The following is a 21,215-nucleotide window of genomic DNA, read 5'->3' as shown; positions in this document are numbered from 1 at the left end:
CTTAACCAAAGTGGATTTTCTGCCTGGTCCCAGCTTTGGGCAGCTCCACACTGTCCTAAGCTGAGCAGCTTGAGAGAGGTTGCACAGTGCCAGGCTGCTGTCTTTTTTGGATGAGTTTTGTCTTACCTCTTCAGCAGACTCAGCTCTTTTGAGTTTCCCCAGGATGAGCAAGCCCTGTGCTCTTGCTGCAAGCCAAGTTTTGGATGTTTTCCTGGCTGCCTATGGCAGGGGAAGCATTTTGGCTCAGTGCCATGCTAGGGAGACCCAGGCACTTCCTCAGCCCTCCTCTTTCACCAGTGTCCACCTCCACAGCCTGGAGCACAGCTGGAAGAGGCAGAGATTGCAGGAGGTTGTGTGTCTCAGGTAGAAGTTGGGATCCAGCAAGAAAAGCCACAGTGGTAACTGCCAGAGAAGGGCAGGGAGAGGAAGACCTGCCTTCTGAACTCTTTTATTTTCAAAATTTCAACCTTTTTCTCCCAGGGTCCCAGCCTGTCACAGCTTCTTTCCAAGGTACTGCTCCAGGGGAGCATGTACCTAAAGGAGCCCCTGAAGGACACCTCAGAGGTGTGTGTGGTTTGTCATGGAGATGGCTCTCCATGTCCCAGTCACACACTGCTTGCACAGGTGCTCAAACAGTCCTACTAGGAAAAGGAAAGAGTCAAACCCCTGATAGCTTCCAAAATTAGAGACCCAGTGATCAATACCAGATACCAGCTCTGTCCAAGTTCACTGCTTGGCTGCTCTGGCAATTCCTGCCAAGAGAAGCCTTTGGTAAGGTGGATATTTCACTGGTCCTACAAAATCCAGAGCAAATGGCCACTGGAGAGTGCAACCCACTGTCTGCACACACCATTTCCATCATCTGAGGACAGGAACTGTGCTTTCACTGTCTGTTTGGTTTGAAACAGCTATAGAAATGGAGAAATCTGCATCTTCAGGACAGCCCTGCCAAAGATCCTACAGCAGTACAGCCACCCTGAGAAGACAAGAGGTCTGATCACGTGTGGCCTGGCAGCAGACCAGAACACCTCAGCTCCTGCAGGAAACTTGCAGGTGAAATAATACATTTTTATCAAAGCTACAGGTACTGGTTACCTTACCTGGGCACTGTCATGGCTCATGGGCACTGCTGCTATAGTAATTGTTAGATTAAATCTTAATATTAAAACAAAGTTCCAAAGCCTTGGCTGTGCAAGACTGTCACTGTGACTCTCAGTGCTTGGGCACACAGGACACAGCAGAGCTGCTGGCAGGCAGAGCACAGCAGTTTGGCAGCTCTTCCACCTATGTGGAGCTGCAGAAGGGTGTCCTCGGCCCAGCCTTACGGCTGCTGCTGTTCCACTCACCCTTCTGGTGTGGGGCCCCATTTGCTGTAAAAGAAGAATTTTACAGAGTCTAGGAAGTGGCTTAGTGTAAACTGTGCATTCAGAGAGCAGTCTGTTATATACAGATCTATAGGTTTTAATGAACCAAGCTGTCAGAGGTACAGAGGGTTGGGCACAGGAAGGACAGCAATGCTGGACTTGGTGCCACAAAAATACTGGTGCCAGGTGAAATTCAGCTTTCCTTGCCACAGAGAACAGGACAGGTGAGGTGAGCTATGAGCCCCCTCACCTGCTATGGCAGGGAAGAGCAGGGACAGCCCAGCTGGATGCAGCCCCTCCCTGCAGCTGGCACCAAACAGCAAGAACAACCACCCCAGGAGCAGCCCACGCTTTGTGGCAATACCCCACCTTCCCTTTTCCCGAGGCAGAGGAGGGAGCAGTGAGGCCCTACCAGCCCCTTTAGGAGCAAGGATCAGCTATCCTGCCCATGAAGATGATGGTGTTGAGGGCAGCTTCCCGGATGAAAAGCAGGAAGGGCCTATTGGCATTGAAGATTTTTCTGTTCATAGGGAAGGAGCGGCCAGAGATGGTGACAGCTGTAGCAGCTGAGGCCTCGCTGCCTTCTTCATTCACCTGCCAAGCAATGGAGAAGATGGGATTAAACACAGGCATTATACAGCATGGAGAGGGCTCACCCTCCTCTCTACAGAATGCAGGGGCCAGCCTCTCTCCAAAGCCCCAGACGCTGAGAAGTGAACACTGTAGGTTCAGAGCTATTATTTTTCCTTTAGTATTTGTTTTTAAAAAGCAAGAGGAAGATATGCTGGCACAAAACAAGGCTCACCTCCAGGAAGGCTTTGTGGAAAGCCTCAGACACGTACAGGTCTGTGCGGCCCTCTGCAATGATACCTGAAATACAAAAACACACAGAGGTAAAACTGAGTTTAGAGAGAGCTCGAGAAAGAACACATTCCCATCCTTCATACCTGGCATCAGGCAGAAGGCATGGCTGTCCTAAAACAAAAACATCCTCCTCCATGTGCAACTGACTGCTAAACTGCCATGTCCTCAGTGCAGAGCAGGGCTGAGTGTCCATGGTGGGACTTTACCAGTCCATCACTGACTGTCGCAACATGTAAATGCTTTCATGTTCCCTTTCCTCATGTGCTGCTGCTCCTACTGACCTCACCTCCGCCCTGCACTGTCCTATCCCCACATCTCACCTGGGAGTCTGGCGTTTTCCGGGCTGAAGAGATCTTCCAGCCCCATTTTCCTCAGCTTTTCCTTGACACTGAAGCTGTCCTCGACGCGGAAGCGAGGGAGGTACACGAAAAGAGACATCTCCTTCATGGAATCTATCCAGCCCTGCAGCTTCTCTGATGTCAGCTCCCGCTCCACCTCCTGCAGTGGTGTCCCAGCACTGGGCAGCACCAGCACCATGGTGATATCATCCCCTTTGTAAGGCAGCTCCAGCACCTGGACTTTGTCCTGGGGGATGAATGCGTAGTGGAACTTGGACTCCTGGTACATAGTTGGGACTTGGCAGGTCTCACCATTGGCTTTATGAAATACATCCAGTTTTGTGTTTGGAGCTGGGAACTGTGATTTCCAGTGCCCCTAAAAAGGAGAGGGGGAAAACAAACATGAGCACCTGTCTCCTTCAGGGAAATGTGCTGCTCCCCAGTTTTGTTAGCTGTACCTTAAAATAAATGGTGTTGACCAGGACCAAGACAGTGAGATCATCAATACCACTTTCTGGGATCACTTCTGTAATGCGCCTCTCGGTCTTATTAGCCACCCACTCATTAATGATCTGCCTGGAAAGTTCCGGCTTCTCCTAAAGGAAGAGAGCACAAAATGGTTAAGCCAAGGGTTTTAAACATCTCTTTGCACCCCTTCTGCATGAGACAGGTTCACAGGGTGTGTGCTGGGGGAGGACAATGAACCTTAGGTATGATGAGTGGGGACATGGCTGTGGTTAAGGTGAGCTGAAGCAAGAGGAGCTGCATCCCAGATTCCCTGCTGCTTTCACTCGTGTCCCACACACCCAGAGCAGAGCACCTCTTGGCAAAAGACAGGGATGGACTGTGGGTGGGGGGTGGAACCAAACAAAAAAAGCAAAACCCTGAGTAGTTCAAACTCACTTTGAAGTTCAAGGGCCAGAGCTTTGCTCCATAAACGATTTCACTGATGTTCTGGTAAGTCTCATTAAAGACCAAGGATTTCTCCCCGAAGAGACGGTTGGCTGATACCAGCTCTGAGGATTTGTTTGCTTTCTTGTAAAGGCGGCAGTTCAGCTTGGCAAAGAAGAAATGGATCTGATCCGAGGTCTTCTCCGAAATGGTGTCAAATCTAAAGACCTGGACAAGCCAAACAGCAACAGGGAATCCATGAGGAATCTTGTGCTCCTGGGCCCCAGAGGAAATGGTGGTGCAGCCTTTGCCTCAACACCAACAAATCTGCAAGCCCTCAGAGCTTCCCCCTCCATGTGTGGGAGCCCAAATCTATGGAAAATCAACACATCACCAGCCAAGACCTCCTTTGGAGAATCCAAATGGAGGATTAGACTGCTCAGATGTGGAGCTGTGCTCCTCTTTCCAACACCAGTTTTCTTGCTCTCTATACCCTGCCTTTGACAGCTTCCCCTTTAAGTGCTGCTAAAATTAACACAGTGCTCATAACCCCTTTACCACACTCCAGAGATGAGCATTGCACCCACAGGGCCTAGAAACAGCTCTTGGGTCATACCAGGTCATGGGTGGACCCACATGTGCTAAACCCTCCTGTGACAATGCTAAAGGCTGCTCCTTCCCAGGAGTTCTCATACCCTGCTGAGTACTTCTGGTACATCTCATCTATTTTTACAGGGAATGGGAATATGTAGCAATCATTTTGAGGGTAGATTTTTGCAGCACAGGGAATTTTTTATCTGTTCTCAGCTGGGAGGACAATTATAAATTGTCTACTGCTATCCAACCTCAGGGCTTTAAGGCACAGAAAATCCCACAAGATATTGCTCTTTATTAACCTCAAAGATCTTTGACACTGTTTCCTGTAAGGCAAAGCTGGTGTTAGCAGCCATTTCATAGGAAAAAGGGGGATTAGGAGTGCAGGTGTAGGTGGCTCAAAAGTATAGGTTCCCCTTCCAGTGGGAAGGGCTGCCCAGAGGGGAACACACAAGTGAAGATTTTGGAGATGTGGTTATAGCTGCTCCACCCAGGCTGTTCTAGAAGTAGGATCTGTAAGGACAGCAAGAGAGGGGACAAGCAGAGCAGTTTGATTCACACCACCTCATAGCAGGGAGAAAGGCTTCTCTGGGCTGAGGTCTCCAATTGGAGAAAAAGGTAAGGGCAGCATCAAACCCCACACAGCAGGTGAGTTGTCAGGTGAGTGGGTCTGACATTGAGATGGATTCTGAGACAGGCAGGGAGTTAAATTAGTTACATGGAAGAGCCAGAACTCGGAATTATCTCATTCTGGGATCAGAACTATCCCCTAAATATAGGGCAAACAGGTGGAGGGAGAGGCTCCCCATGTACAGGCTCTCCTGCTCTGGAAGTCAGGTGGACTGCAAGGTCTCCTTTTGTGTGAGTTTTGTCCCAAGGAAGAGGGAGAAGGGATATGAAAAAGTCCCTCTGCCTACAGGACTTCACATAATGTTTTTTTCTGCTTTTTACATAAGGAAAAGGTTAGCTCAATCTACAAGAAACAAACTGTTGCCACTCCCTTCCTTCACCTTCCAAATGGGCTTCCTTTCCTCCAGATGACAACTAAGCTCTCAAACCCAGGAATGCTGGATCCAAATAGGAAGGTAGGGGGAAGAGCTGGGATCTAAACAAATCCAGAGATGGGGCTTGGAGCAACCTGCTCTAGTGGAAGGTGTCCCTGCCCATGGCAGAGGGTGGAATGAGATGAGTTTTAAGATCCTTCCAACTTGGGATTTCCTTCCCAAGGCAAGGAGCAATCCTGACCCTGAGAGTAGCCATTAGCCGTGATCATCTTTCCTGTCTTTCAGACCTGTTACAGGAAAAGGCTGAGGAATCCCCACCAACCTCCATGAGCTGCTGGAGGGTGCTGCCACAGGCTCCGAGCTTGGTCATGGCGAAGGCTGTGGAAATGCTGAGGGGTGACATGAAGATGTTTTCCCCATTGTCCTTGGAGTCAGCCAGGTACTTGTAGAAGACGACTGCGAAGCGAGAGTTGGCTTTTGACAGCTCCCAGACCCGTGGGTTGGTGGACTCTGGGAGCTTGTCCTTGGCTGGCTCCTGCCCCTCACCCTCCTGCAGCTTCTTGTCAGGGTTGCGATAGATGCAGATGGGGTTCACGGGGATGTCGCGGGGCTTGGCGGTGCAGATGTCCTCCACGGTGTAGTGCTCAGGGGCAGCCAGCCCCCAGACACTGAGCAGACACACCGCCCACAGATGCATTGTCCTGGAAGCAGAGAGAGAGCTTAGACTCTGTGCTGCCTGTCCCTGAACCCTGCAGCCTGCAGGCCTGTTCCAGCCAACATCCCAGTGACAGGAGCCCCACAGTCCTCTCCAACCATCCCTTGGCCCTGGAGCTGCAGGATAAATGAGGACAGACAGCTAGCAGGACAGGGCTGCCTGTGAGCACACAACGCTTTCAGAAGCAATACACTAGAACCACTGTTTTCCCAGTGACCTGGGGCCCCTCTTTTTTTAAGTAGCAGGTTCAGCCCTGACAAGTTTGTACCAAAATGGATTAATTGAACTTTTGAGTCCTCCCCAGTGAGGTGGCTACAGTGTTAAGGACCCTGCCAGGCTCACGTCAGCTTTACAGCACTTTTCAGTAACTGATGTAGGAGATACTATGGCAGAGAAAGAAGGTGATAAGGAAAAAGTCTCCAAGGGAGTTCGTGCCTCCATGGACTGAACATCTCTAATCCCCAACAAATGTATTTTATAAGCATGTATGGTGTAGCTGATGCATCACACCAACTCCTGTCCAAAGTTCATACCATCTCAATGCACGCTGGTTGTCCTTGGTACCTAAAGAGTGCAGGCTAATGGTAATTACTGTGTTCCAGCAAAAGCAGGTCTCTGAAAATCTCCCAGCAAGAGAGAGACAATTTACATTTTTCCCTTTGCTAAAGCGCACTGAACCTCAGAATGGTTTCAGTTAAAAGGAACATTAAGTATTATCTGGTTGCACACCCTGCCATAGGAAGAGACACCTTCACCAGTCCAGGTTGTTCCAAACCCCGTCCAACCTGGTCTTGGACACTTCCAGGGGTGGCCAGCCACAGCTTCCCTGGCCACCCTGTGCCAGGGCCTCCCCACCCTCACAGGGAATAATTTCCTCCTAAATCCCTTCATCCCAGCTCTGGCAGCAAGGCCTCGCAAGCCATCCCAGGGCTGACAGAGCATGCTGCACACTGTGGTTCCAAGATGCCCTTTGCATGACTGCTTTGTTGATGTACCCCATGGGAGGAAGCTCAAGCACCACAGCCACAACAGTTTGGGAAACAGCCACTGGGAGGGGCTGGCAGCCTGCCCAGGTCTTGCCTGCTGCAGGGCACTTTTTCAAACAGGAATCTAAGTCAGGTAAGTCTCTGCCTGCCTCCACATACTCACTGCAATGTCTACCAAGAATTGCCTTCTGAGAAACTAAATTAAAAGTCATGTGCATTTAGCACTGGTGACTTCCATCTGTGTGATCTTCCAGTGCTGGTGGGCCAGCACCTGCTGGAGGAAAGAGGAAGCAGATCAAGGGCTGACTGGTATGAAGGAGATCTCTGGGCTCTTCCACAACCCCCTCCCTGGGCTCTTGGCCAATGACTTCATCTGTGCTCCAGCTCCTCTGCAAAAGCAGAAACTACCTCATCTGGCACCCAGACTGCCTGGAGCACCAAGGCACAGCAAAACAGGAGGAACTCGCTCAGGCCATGGCCACAGCTCTCACAGGTGGTGACACAGATTATCTTGTGAACGGTTCAGGACAGATGCAACACCACAAAGGGTGAAAAAGAAATCTAAAAAGGGAGGGAAGTTAACCAATTAGAACACCAAAAAACAACACCCAGGCCAAGAGACAGGAAAAATATTAAGACAATTGAATATACTCCAGGAAGTGCTGTTCCTCCGAACCTTTCAATTCCACAGGAAAAGTCAGCCAGCAACAAGCCAGACACAGCCCAGAGCTCTGCAATCCTGGGGCCAGGAGCAGAGCCCTTCACTGCCTGCAGCAGCCCTCCCTCACCCACACTTGTCTGGCAGCTCCAGCAGCACCAATGCACTTGCAGCCAGTCCCACCTCGGAAAGGACAGCCTCACCATGGTCCCTGTCCTGTCACTCCACTCACCTCCAGGGAAAGGCATGTCCTGTCCCTCTCTGTAAAGGACAGGCTCTGCCAAGCCAGAAGCAGCTCGTGGTGTTTGCCATCACAAAAAGTGCTGCTAATGGAATCTCATGTTTAAAGGCCAAAGCACAAGAGTGGGGAGGGCACCTCTATCCTCACCCTGTCCTCATTAAATGAGAAAGACTCCCTGTTTTTTCTCTGCAGTAAAGTCCCAACTCCATCAATTCAGGTAAGACTTTATGCTAGTGCCTTAAATCTGCTTTACCATCCATTAAGGTTGACCCAGCCTCTGACACATCCAGTCTTGTCTCTTACAGGCAAGAGTCCCTGCTGTTTCTTAGATCAGCTCTTTGTTGTAGCATTTGGCCAAAACCCACTCCTCCTCCTCCCCCCACAGCTTCTCAAGCTCCCTTTTCCTCTGCAGCACTGACACGCACTCCGTGTGTCAGCCTGGAAGGATAACAAAAGTATTCCCACAACAGCACTGCCTGAAAGGGGTTACTGGCAAGGGGGAATGTAGAAATTAGAAAAGGTTCTTACAAGAGTGAAGCAACAGAAAGTGTAGAAAGCCAAGAAACAAGTTGCTGATTCAGCTCAAAATCAGAAGGCTCTGGGGAAGCACTGAAAAACTCCCCGATCCCTCAGCTGTTGTGCAACATGGTTGTGCTCTCACCAGCACACACCATTTCCATCCCACTGTTCCATGGCTGCAGGACAGGATGGTAACTGGGCTTGCAGACCCCCAGCACCCAACCTACTGAACCTACTGGGGCTACAGGTGGTGGTGGGAACGTCCCACAGCACCACACGCTGTGCTAAACAGCCCAACTAATGCAAAATAGCTCAAACCATTTTGAGATTAATTTAGCTCTTGAGAAAATTTCCCCACTGCCTCAAACCTCATAACCAGAGTCCAAAGCATACCAGCAGTGCTCTCTCACAGCCAGCAATTACTCAGGGCATCCTGACTTCATTAACTGCCCCCCACACCATGACTGCTGCAGGCTGGGAATAAGTCCAACCTGACAATTTAGAAAACCAGCTGTCATGACAGCTAAGGTGGGAGGACCCTCTCTAACACAGCAAAAAGCCACTCTGGCAGCAGCTAAATTCACAGGCTCTGACTAAGGGAAAAGAAGCTGTTTCAAGGAATTAACAATGAAAGATGAGTGGAATCTGTTTCTCTTACCTGCCCCTATACCTCCAGCCTTCTGCTTTTAGAAGGTAAATGCAAATTTTTGAGAGAACAGTCTTGCTTGAGCCCAAAGCAGTTTCCCCACTGAATTTCTGTGCCCAAACAGAGCTGAGACGGCAGCAGGGAATGGTGGGAGGGGAGTAGGAAGCTAAGGCCAAAGGCTGATGACCAGCTGCCGAAGGTTAAGCAAAGAGTAGGAAAAAAAAAGAGGCAATGTTTAGTTTGAAAGAGGTTTTAAAGTTCAATCTGACAAAGGAGAGTTTGACCACCTATCCCACACGAGTGCCACAGGGCCTCAGTTTCTGCCAGCAGAAGATGAACTGCTTATCCCACGAGAAAAACCTCAAACCTTTCAAGAGTTTGAATAAAAATTATATAAGCTATTGTAGATCTAATTTTGGGATCTTGTAGCTAAGCAAAATGTTTCTCCCATCTGTCCCAAGCCCTTTCACCTGTTCCCCATTTCCTGAACAGACACAAGTTGGGAAAAATTGCTGCAATTCACATTCTGCAGTTTCAAATACATCCATCTTAATTTAAACACACTCACCTGGAACAGGCTCCCCAAGGAATGGTTACAGCTCCAAGACTACCAGAGATCCAGGAGCATTTGGACACCACTTTCAGGCACAGAGTGGGATTGTTGGAGTGTCTGTGCAGGGCTAGAATGTGATCTTGGTGGGTCCCTTCCAGTCCAGGATATTCTGTGATTCTGTGACCTTTCACTTGCACAGCTGGAAAGCTGAGGATTAACAGCAGCTCCCCCAGCTCCTGCCCAGATTCACAAGGCAGAGTAGTGAACAGCACTGAACACCATTTCTGAGCCAGGATGCAGCTGCTCTACAAATTCTGCAGCATTGCCCCCTGGATTTCAAATCCCAGGATCAGGCTGGCTCAGCAGGTGCTGCAGCCATCCTGTTCCTGGCCTCCAGTAAGAGGAACATTTTCCCTTAATGAAAAATGCAATTGCAAACTGGTTTGGGTTAAGTAAAATATTCTACTGGATGAGTATGGGACATAGTTAATTGGGACAGAGATTGTGGAGATAAATTGAAGGGTAATATAAAAAATGTCCTCCATGAGAAAGGAAGGACTCACATACTGTACCTTGTTACTTCAGGTGGTTGTTGGTTAAATTTTTTGGGGTAACTGACGTGCTCACAGATCCCAGGGTTTTCAGAGTGGTCAGGGATGTTTCACACCCAGGCAGATATCCCAGCACAGGTTTCCATTTACCTAGTGCTCAGAGGTAGTTTAAAGCAGTAAAACCAAAAGCAAACAACTATGCACGTCCCACAGAGCTCCCAGGGCGTTTATTCTAGGGTAGCTGAGTAAATCTGTCTTTTGGATGCAGCATGTAAATGGTAATTTATGGCTGGTTTGGCTCTAAGCAACAACCCAGGACTCACATCTGAGCAGAGCTATGCCTAAGGAAGCACCCAAGATGGCCAGTGTCTTAATGCAAACTGTTAAATGCTTTGTTCTAATATAGGGGCTGATTTTCTCCCCAAGCTGCTGCTCCCAGACCCAAAGCAAAGATCAGAGACTCAAAACTATTAAGTACTAAAACCTGGCAGCCTGTGGTGAAACATCATGCTTTGGTTTTAGTCTCTCCCACATGTTTAGTCCTGGAGACAGGGATCTGGAGTTCAGTTAGGAGGAAGGAGGTTACAGAAAGAACTGAACACATCTTAGCTGGAAATAAATAGTTCTTAAATATACCTGATTGGTGAGGAAGAACATAAATTGATTTAATTTTGTTTTGTGTTTGATGTTCACTATTGAGTTTCATGGCTACACACACGGAAAATGACTCTTGCACTCACAGAGCAAGATGGGATCAAGGAATCTTGTGAGCTAGCCTTTTCAAGATTCTTCCTATCCTGCTATCCATATCCAAAGGAGAAAAAATTCCAGCAGGTACCATCCACTTGAGCCTGGTCTCCCTTCTTCTCCAAATAAAGAAAAGCAGCAAGTTTCCCTCACTCTCTCTCGATGCAGAACACCCACCAATTCCTTCCAGAGGGATCTGACTCTCCACAGTGCTTCAGATCTTCCTTTTTAAAAGCCAGCCACTGTAGGAATGCAACTCTTTTTTTTTTTTTTTCCTTCTGAAGTGAGTCACTACATGAGGATCCTGAATCCTCAGACCAGTGGGAAAAACGGTAAGGAAACCATCACCAACTGAATCTTAGTTTTCTGCTGGATTTCCCACTAAATACAATTCCTTTATAGGAACTGAATGCTTTGACTCATCCAGCAATTACGTGTGGAAGTGTGAGGGGCCTAATACTGAGCAGTGATGGGCTTCAGCAAAACACACCTTACCTTGACTTATGGTGCCCAGGCTCAAAGTAATAAAGACAATAGTAATGAACATTATGCACAAACTCAAGGGGCAGAAGGCTGTGCTTGCCCTGGAGTAGGAGAAGGAACAGTTTTTTAGTAAAGCAGCAGCTTCATCCAGTTTCAGATTTACAGACAATGACTTGTTAAATACCACAGAAAGATGTGAAAGGAGAAGACTAAAAACCACAAAGCAGACTGTGGAGCAAACCTTATTTTCACTTTAAGGCAAGTTCCAAACAAGGCTCAACATGAGACAAATGTGGCTCAGTCCTTGCTCTGAAGGGTCTGGCTTGCTTTTAAAATATGTATACTCAGAGCAATTAACAAAACTGATTATTTTGAGTATCTTTTCTTGTTCACCTCTGGTGAACAAGTGAAGGAACCACTTTGTTCACAGGTGAAGTCAGAAGAGAGCAGACCAAACCTAGGAGCCACGTTGGCTTCTCTGTTATTTGGCATCTCTTATGCTCCAGCCTGGCAAAGAACACACACACCTTGAGCTGGTGAAAATCTTACTTAGATGGCCTGACAGCCTTACACCTCACACAAAATTTAGAAGAATGTACATTCATTCCAGACAGAAAACAAGAGATATTTCAAAGTGTTCTTCATTAATTTATCACTTAATATAAATGCTGACAGAAAAGCAGGTAAGACCTTGTAGACACTTCCATCTATTTACAAACCAGTGAATCACTCTTCCACTTTTTTTTTTTTTTGTTCAATCTGCAATTCAAAGGACACTCAGACACCCTGTGAGAGCAAGGTGAGGCTGAGTCAGCTTTAAGAGGGAGAAAAGCAAGGTGAAGAGGGAAGAAATAGCATTTCAAAATACGGCTTTTTCTATATAACTGCCATGCATGTACAGTAGGTCTCCATTCCCTTGTTCTTTCACACAGAAGTGACACCACTGGCTCTATAGGTCTGAGAATTAAATAAAGAAAACCAATACTGATTTTCAAATCTCTGGATCCTCTTGCCTTTTGCCTCCTTCAATGCATCCTGTCCCACTTCAGCAGAGTATCTAGAAGTTTTTTCTTTCAAGTCTAAAAAGTATATTGTAGGAGTAAAGACACAGGGAGTTGTATATAGAGAACTTTCTTCTTTTGTTATCTCAGTTTTTCCAGAAGGTAGTAAAGCATCTAAACTTTCCTGGAAAAGACATAGCAATTCCCCATGTACCTCTGAACATCTCCTCCATGACTAGGTGTGTATGTACAAGACTTCATCATTCCCCCAACCTTGCAAAGAATTCAATTTATGGAATTCTTCTCATACATTCTACTTTATCTCTACCCCTGTTGACAATGTTTTGATAGTTACAAACGGTATATATCCACAATATCGATCCAGAGTCAGCCACTCCCATGAAGGATTGAGAATTTTGTTTATGGGAAAGAGAAACAGGAAAGGAAGAAAACAGCAGAAGGAGAAGAAAAGCAATGAAAAACACAAGGAGAGAATGAATGATATTTTGTTTAGCACTGATTCATGAGAACAATAGATGGAATTTCACTTATCTACGATCCTAAATAAATTCAAGAAATAGTTCATAACCTGACTCAACAAATTTCATGGTCTCCTTTATTACCTAGACTATCCTTTATTTTATTTTTTGTTAAATATACCTCTGCAGGGCACAATCACATACAATCAATACGATTGGATAATTACATGAGCTCTATCCCAAGCATATATGCACCAATGTTAAAAAGTTATTTAAAAAAACAAACCAAACAACCCAAAAATAAAATAAACTCCACCCAAAAAGGTGATAATGACTGCAGAATGTCTCGGGGAGACTTGTAAGGAACTAACAAGATCAAAGAAAATTAGGCTTACAAAAACCACAAAAAAAAAATCATATATCAAGAAATCCCACAACTGGAAGCAGATGATTTCAAAGAAGAAGTGGGAGCTGTCATACAGATCCCACAATTCTTCCTCCCTCCTCTCACACGTCTTGCTTCACCTCTTCCTCCCCATAGCAACAAATACAAGGGAGGGGGGGAGAGCTTAACACAATGCTGCCAGTTAAGAGAAAATAGGGAAAAAATAGCCAAGCTACAGAACAGTGGCTGACTTCAAGGAAAGATCCTCTTAGCATAGAGGCTGCTTACACAGCAAAGGCTAAAGGGGGAATGGGAACTCCTTAAAATTAGGAAAAACTCTAAAAGAGGTTAGTTTTGCCCATATTGACCGCTTCACTCATGAGAGGCTGCAGATGAACAGTACCAATTGTGAGCTGTACAGCAGCTTGATGTGAACGCTGTTTCATGCATTTATTAAGGCTGCTGCCAGATGTATTTTTAAAAAGCTACAAATAAAGAGGTCAGTGCACACATCCAGTTGTGGGATCCATCTGATATACAATCTGGTTTGGATGCCAAAGACTTGTGAGTAGTGTCTGCTACAGAACTATTAATAAAATATTTTTAACATTACAAAGAAGCAAAATAATTTCTTGAGCATCAAGTAATCCACAATATTTTCTTTTTTTTTTCTGCTTACAGATATATTTATCCCATATACATTTCACATGTAATTCCATCATGTCTAATGCTTTTTATTTCCAGACTGCACTACCTGTTGCTTCTGTCTCTCCCAATACCATATTTTTCAAATTGAAGTGGAAAATTGTGCTTTCCTAAAACTTGCAGATCTTCAAAACAGTTTTTTCCTGGCCTATGAAAACATCCAACCAGTATATTCAAGCAAAGCTGCCTTGCTGGAAGAAGTGAGGCACCTAAACCTTCCCAACCACTGAACATCTTGCAATTAGCACTAAAAATCGTACACAGATTCACTGGGATTGCAAAGATTGCCTGGGAAAGATCAGTTAATTACCCATGTCACTAAGCTACAGGCATCCAATTTTGATTATTATGGTTACACATTTTAAGCATCAAATGACTGATGTTCCTGATGCAGACAAATCCACATGGCAATGCATTCTTTATATTGGGAAATTTCAGAAAAAGCTGCAGCCTCTTTGCTTGCCACAATTCCCATGGCATAATATTACACTTGCCAATAGGAAATAAAATTATAAAGAAAATAAATGCTAAGTTTGTTCTGCTTTCTCTGCTAACCAAGGCTCTACTTGCATCACAAGAAGTACTTCAAAGACTGTAACAACACTAAGCAGTTACATTCTTCTTCCTAAAGAAGAATAAAGGCCACATGTTAACTCTAGAAGGACACTGTGCTGGGATAACATTTCCCCAAATCCCTTTCTTATGTTGTATAACTAGAATTAAGTTAACTCTAGTCTCTGCCAACCCCTGACATTCCAACAGAAAATAATGCAGTTGGTAACAGTGACTATGGAAAGGAAAATTCCCAATGAAGTTTTTGACATTTTAAGAGTCTATTTGAATTGAGAACAAATCAATTTGTGTCACATAATAATCTGTATGCTGATTTACCACAAGTAATAACCACCCATCTCTTGGCACCATAGCTGTACACAAAAGGTGGCTTAGAAGAGCTGCTTCATTTTCCTCAGAAATTCAGTTTACACTTACTCAAGCAAGGTGAGTGCTTTCCCAGTTCATAACTTCATCACCATGTAGGCAACTCAAGGACTCTTGCTCATTTTTTCCCCCAGGGGCATTGATTTATTGTGATACAAGAAATTAAGTTGCTGACATGCTAACTTTTTTTGGGTTGCTCTTAAATCAGCAAGGATTAGGAGGCAGGAATGGAAGGCTGTTTTGGGAAGTGAATGCTGACAATACTTAAATATAAAAGTGACATCATACCCTAGCAGCACTGCTCTGTGTTCCTTCTATCTATCCTAGGACCAAAAACACTTCTCCATACACACACAGACAAGCACAAAAACTTGCACACTGCATGTTTGGGTCTTTTCTCCCATTTTTGAGCAGAGAAGGTAGCTGGAGCTCCTGCTGTTGAGCCTCCTGAACACTGGCATGACAATTCTTGGACCATAAAAGCAGGTCTGAAAAGAGCCAGTCCAGGAAAGAAACTTTACAGTGAGGGTCTTTCAGAGGATTGTCCTGTAAGTCTGCTTTGTTATAGTCCAAAAATTATAAACGGCAATGGAAACGAGGATTTATGCTACTTGGACTTTTAAGATATTTCTCTTTGAACCTAAAAACTTTAGTAATAAGTCTGTGAGAGCTTGAATAGCTCAAGGAAGGGGAATGCCATCAGCTTTCTTGTATTATGAATAAAAACCTCACTTCTGGCCCTTTCTAATACAAAATTTGCCCCACCTTACTCAGTCCATGCTGCCAAGAGACAATATCATCACAAGTTTGGTTCTTCCACATCTAATTTAATGCAACACTAGTGTTTCACAATTCTTTTCCATCCCAGTGGATTTAAAAGTCAGTCACATTTGTAACACAGATTTACCTTTTACTGTAACTGAAGAAATTTTCAATCAGTATTTAATTTAGAAACACTTAAAAACAAGGCTTCTCGGATTATAACATTTCTATGTTCCTTCTCCCTCTCTAAATGAGCCATTCAGACAGCTGAGAGTGCATGGAAGACTGAAAACACATCACAACACCTCAGATACATCTCAGTACACTGCAAATCATATTACTTAATGGAATTATTTTCCACAATTCAATGCATGGGAAAGGCTTGACAATCATTAACTTCTGGAAATTGTTATTAGGATAATACAGTCAACTCACAATACCCTACACAAATGTCTGACAATCAAAATGGCTACACCAGGGGGAAAAAACGTGTAAAGCACAAGTCTTTGGCTCTCCTTTAAAGAAAAACAGCAGTTTACCATGTTTATACAGATCCCCTGTTTGCCTACCAGTAGGGGCAATATCACATTTGTGCATCACTGAGTAATAACACCATTAGAAAAGGCAACTTCACAGAAGTTATTGGCTAAGCGAATTCATTTGAATGCTCTGTTTTGAGGCAGCAAGCTGTCACTGTTACACAATCAGGGAGGGTGGATGGGCAAGCCACAGGAGAAAAAGACACAAAAAGGGAAAAGACGGCTCAGAAAAAACTACACAGAGAAGAACTCGAGAAGAACAGGGATAAAAGTGCTGCTAGCTTGAAAGGTGCTCTGACCTACAGAAAAGAAGTCCTACTCTGAAATGGGACAGCATGCAAGAAGCGTAGAAGAAAAACTTTAAACTTCTCCTATTAGGAAAAAAGAACTAGGTCACAGGACAGACAGGTGAGACGTTGACAGAAGGAGGGAAATAACACCACAGAATGAACAGACATCATATACTGACTGAATCACTGACACACTGAAGCTTAACCTACCACTTGAAGCTTCCTATTCTGAAGGTTTGTCCATGCTGTCCATCTGGCTGAAACCCAGATATCGATGAGGGCTCACAGTTGTCTGGTGCAGCAGAAAATTTAACCTACCTACCAAAGGATGCAGCAGTGCCCTGACACCATGGTAACACTGCTTCCTCTTGCCCAACAGAAGGAACTAAACCACTCGGTAGCCAAGAACAATTTCACTGAGTTGGCCAAAATTCCTGTATGACTGGGACAATGATGGGCTACAGGAATGAGTGTAGCAAGACAGAGTCACTCCAGACATTTTCATGCTTGTTAGCTGCAAACATCAATGCTGCCACTACATACAGAGCTATCTGTCCCTCACAGTCTCCCAGTTTTTCCACAAAACCAGAACATTTTAGGTGCAGTCTCCAGAAAAAACTTAAAAACATGCACTGCATTTTGCTGTTGGATTTGTTTAATCAACTAAACTTCTGCAAAAAAAAGCAGAAAAAGGGTAAGAGGAAGAGGGGATGAAACAAAGTCAAAAATCAATACTGTTAGTAGATATTAAACAAACTATTTAACAAGCCAAACTATAATTCTGGGCAAACAGGGCATTCACCTGGACACATTGATCACAACAAGGACATTAAGCACAAAGTACAGAGAGCTGGACGAAGGAAAAAAAAAACCCAGTAAGGTCTTCCTTCTAATCCACAGTTCTTGGAAGCATTCATTATATGCAGGCCAGCAATCTAAATAGTGCTTACTGAAGAACTCCAGGAGAAAATGTGTAGAAAAGAATAATCCCTAATCTGGTGAGGGAACTAGAAAATAAAAGGTAAAGAGGTTTTGCCCCTCCAGATTTTCATCCTAGTATTACAAATGAATCTGCAGTGTCCAACCTATTATAACCACCTTTGAAAATTAATTTCACATCCACAATTACTAGTCAAAAAAAGGCACATTCTGGGCTTGTCCTCCTAGATTAGAATATTGCACTAGTTATCTTGACTAAGATGAGCTCCCTGTGCTAATAAAAACAGCAGGAAGGAGCAAACTAATTAAAATGAAGAGGCTGACCTGAGGGTGGTGCTCTGCACCGAAGGATGCAAGGGCCCAGGGCCTGTATCAGGTGACTTGGGAGCAGGCAGCCAGGAAAAGACCTTCATCCTCCTCATGCCCAGAGCAGAGAAGGGAGGAACAGACCTGATGGGCTGTGGGAACTGCATCACCCCAGTTCTGCTCAGCTCCAAGGGAGTGGCTGGAATGCTTGGCTTCAAGTAGGAGATACAGATCAATAGGGCAAGGGGAGATGAAGCTGTTTCAGTGCAAAGTTGATTCTTTGCCAAAAGTTAAAAGAGGCATTAGGAAAAAGCAAGCTTCAAACTACTCCAGGCAATTAAGAGGCCAAAGTTCAACTAAGAGCAAAATAAACCCGTGTTAAGACACATGGAAAGTGTGGGGGGTGTGGTGAAAAATGCTTTTATTTTCATTCAGTGCTTCTACCTCCCAGACATTTGATCACAACAGCTGCGCTCATGCGAAAAAATTCTTAAAACATACCCAATATATATACAGATATAACTATGTATATATGTATATATATATTTATATATAAATTTTTATTTAAATAAAAAAGAAAGCTCGAATCCCAAGCCAATATGTGTATCAAATCCTTGACCAGCCAGGTCTGTAGGGCATAATCAAATTCAATGTGAAATAGTATATAAATGCGGTGCCTTGACTGGGCAAATTAAATAATTGCTACTCAAAAGAGTCTTCTGTTTGGACTCTCCTACTGGTAGGCAATAGTGAGACTGTATCCCCTCCCACCCCCCTTTTGTTTTATTTAACAGTATGATGAATGCAAAGCTTAGCCCAAGGTTGCTATAACCTCAGCAGGAGTTAAGGTTAAGGAAAAAAAAAACTAAAACCCAAGAAAATTTATTAACTCTTGCTTTACCCAACCAAAGCAATGCAGCAATTTATTACATAACCAGTGCTTTCCCACTTAGTAGTCGAACCCAGAAAGAAAAAATGAGAACAGGCCAAGAAGGTAGAGAGGGAGTAGCATTCGAAAAATCACTCTCAAGAGGTCTTCATATCCAGGATCTTACCTCAGCGTATGCCAAAAAAAGTAAAAAAAATGTGCAGCAAGAACAAAATCTTTAATTTAAAAATAAAAATTAAAAAAAAAAAATCAATAGACACAGCTTCTCAGTCTACAAAGCATCAACTTAGAGAAGTATTAGATCTATCAGGCAAAATTTGCTTCTCAGTACTGCTGGCAAGATCTGTGCTGCACCTTCAGTGGTTACTTTGGTGCAATTCTTCCCCCATGAAACAGGAATTCAGGGTGGATTCACTGCAGCTCTGACAAAATGCAGGTTGATATTCAGGTGTCAGATTCTAACATACACAAATCTTAATGCCAGCTTTTAAAAAGGACCACACTTTTGCAAAGACTCTGTCTCTTGTTGTGGGAGGAACTGCGTTAGCATGAAGTTTGCTGCACATCTTTTGACACTGCAATTCACAGCTACTCTCCAACCCTCATTCCTTGTTTACCCTTAAACCATACAAGGAAGTGGCCAAATCGTTTTAGTAAGGTAATAAGGAATTATGCACTGGGTATGTAATAATACCAAAATAAAAGAAAAAACCTACTTCATTAAGATCATACAATTAATCAAACAGAGTATATATATAATATCTTTTTTTTTAAGCCCTGGGATTCAAGGCGTCCAAAGTTATTAAAATAAAGTTCATTCACAGAACAAAAACAAATTTAATTTGAATTGCTTGCAGATACTGCTAATTTTCATTTTTTTAATTAAAAAATGCGTTAATGTGAACTATGTGCAGGATTTGTTTCTAGTAGTTGTGTTTGTGCACATTGCCTCTGGACCTGCTGCTCTGCTACTGCTGCTGCTCCTGGGTTTCTCCAATCATCCCTGGAAAAAAACGTAAGATGGAAGCTGCCGACACCCCAGCAGAAGGAACTCCAGGGTGTGCTGGCCTCGCTTCATGGAGCAGATGTGGGTGTCACTCCCGCTCGCTGGGAGTCATGGCCGTCTCCTCCTCCCTCGGGCTCCTCTGACAGGCTGAGAGATGCCATATTGTTTGACAGGAGGCCAATGTTCTCTTGGGTCAAAGCTGATCCATTTGGAACATCACTGCTGAAGGGAAGTTGAGGAGAAAGGGGAAGTGGGTGAAAAGAAGAAATTCTGAGATTTTTCCTTTATTTTTAAGTGGACTTTAGTGTACACATTCCAGAATATTTAACTTACCTAATAAGAATTTATCTTTCTTTTTCCCCCCCTAATTTTAAAAATATAAACAGTTGTTCTGATTTCATTACTTTCACAGTACCATAGGGGAAAATGAGTTCCTGCTCTGGAGCTGTCAATCTGATGGTGCAGCACAGAACTTCAGAACTGGTTATAAAAAGAAGGCACTGGCTTCATCAGCAATAGTGTACTTATTCAGGAAATGCTCATTCTGAATAAATATTGGTATTCCAAGCTGCTCACATGAAGTTTTGTAAACATCCAAGTTTCTCTGTTCAGTGCTGGCCTGAATACACAGAGATGCTTATGGCCATTTGAAAATACTTGCTGTAGAGACTTTCAACATTTCCAGCCAACATCTTATTCCATCTGTCTATTAAACGTGAACTGAAATCAATCTCAGCATCTACATAGGGAAAAGTCCACTACTGACAACTGAAAGTGAACTGAGTTTCAAAGGGTGTGCCTTCCTAGACAACATCCACATCACATACCTTATGAGGACGGAATACTTTCACATTTGGGAGATTTCTTTATTTGAAACTAAAACAGCAGATAAAGATTTATTTTGTGGTGGCTGCGTAACTCTTGCTTCTCCTTACTAATCATCCAATATTGACTAGATGGATTCCTCTCTGACAGACACTGCAAGTCTTCTGCTGCATTAATTTATACAGTCTTATTCCACTCACCTACTCCACAGCTAGAGAGCTCCTTAATTCATGCCTGTCCTAGAAAAACTTGATTTGTGTTGTCTTTGCCTAGTAGGTGCTTCCTCATGATAGCTGATGTGAGGCAAGGGTATTTATTCAACAGGAGAGTGGCCCTGAAGAAGTCAGTCTCCTGCTACACAAAGACAGGTTGAAGGCCCGTATTACCTGAATGTCAGTGTAAGGTCCTCAGCTGGAACCTTGTTTTGTGGTTCTAATTGCCCATTTTCTGTCTGTTTAGTGGCGCCCAGCTTGTTTTTCATATCCAGTGAAGACTGGCTCTCCTTTAAAGAAAGGACAGATGAAAAATTCTTTAAGAGTGTGTTGAAAGAATTGGAGACTTCATCCCCCAGGGACGACGAATAAGGCTTGTAAACTGCAGTCACACAGTTTAACCCACAGAAGCCGTGAGACAAAAACAGACTTTCAGATATGCTCATCCTCTCAGGCCACAGTATTTCTCAAAAGGAAGGGATGATCCTTGTAACAACAAGCAAAGCCCACAGACTGTAACAGCACACAGACTTGTGAACACTAGCCTGTACCTGCAGACAATGTTCCCTGTGTTAAAGCACTTTACAGAACTCATGGCATAGTGACCTTGGAGACAATTTGTTTTCCATCAAATTCAACACCATGCTTATTTCAAATGGTGACAAATCAACATTTTGAAGTGGCTACATTAAACTTCTTCTTAAAGAGGACTCAAGATACTCCTCAGGAGGTTTTGAAGAACAGAGATGAAGAGGAAGACAGATGACTCCAGCTGTGGGCATCC

General features: G+C 44.3%; 1 protein-coding gene across 11 annotated transcripts in view; it reads right to left on the bottom strand.

The window, feature by feature from the left end:
- Positions 1-1,394: 1,394 nt before the first annotated feature.
- Positions 1,395-21,215, bottom strand: part of RC3H1 (ring finger and CCCH-type domains 1) — a 70,176-nt gene continuing 50,355 nt past the window's right edge. For 4 of the 11 annotated variants that reach the window (XM_056497134.1, XM_056497137.1, XM_056497136.1 and 1 more), the window contains exons 19-20: positions 20,606-20,721; positions 12,750-19,616 (exon numbers count right to left, since the gene is read on the bottom strand). In XM_056497134.1, coding sequence (XP_056353109.1) covers positions 19,463-19,616; positions 20,606-20,721 — 270 coding nt within the window. In that variant the 3' untranslated portion in view covers positions 12,750-19,462. Of the gene's footprint in view, positions 1,959-2,169; positions 2,235-2,548; positions 2,943-3,024; positions 3,163-3,469; positions 3,686-5,377; positions 5,757-7,164; positions 7,313-8,832; positions 8,997-9,388; positions 9,568-12,749; positions 19,617-20,605; positions 20,722-21,215 lie in introns of those variants that run through there. The other 7 variants (XM_056497135.1, XM_056497139.1, XM_056497138.1 and 4 more) reach the window with 5 other exon arrangements.

This window comes from Oenanthe melanoleuca, chromosome 8 (assembly GCF_029582105.1).
Source record: "Oenanthe melanoleuca isolate GR-GAL-2019-014 chromosome 8, OMel1.0, whole genome shotgun sequence".
Lineage (NCBI taxonomy): Eukaryota > Metazoa > Chordata > Aves > Passeriformes > Muscicapidae > Oenanthe > Oenanthe melanoleuca.
The sequence above is the reverse complement of the archived record's forward strand: the minus strand, read 5'-3'. Positions and strand labels throughout refer to the sequence as shown.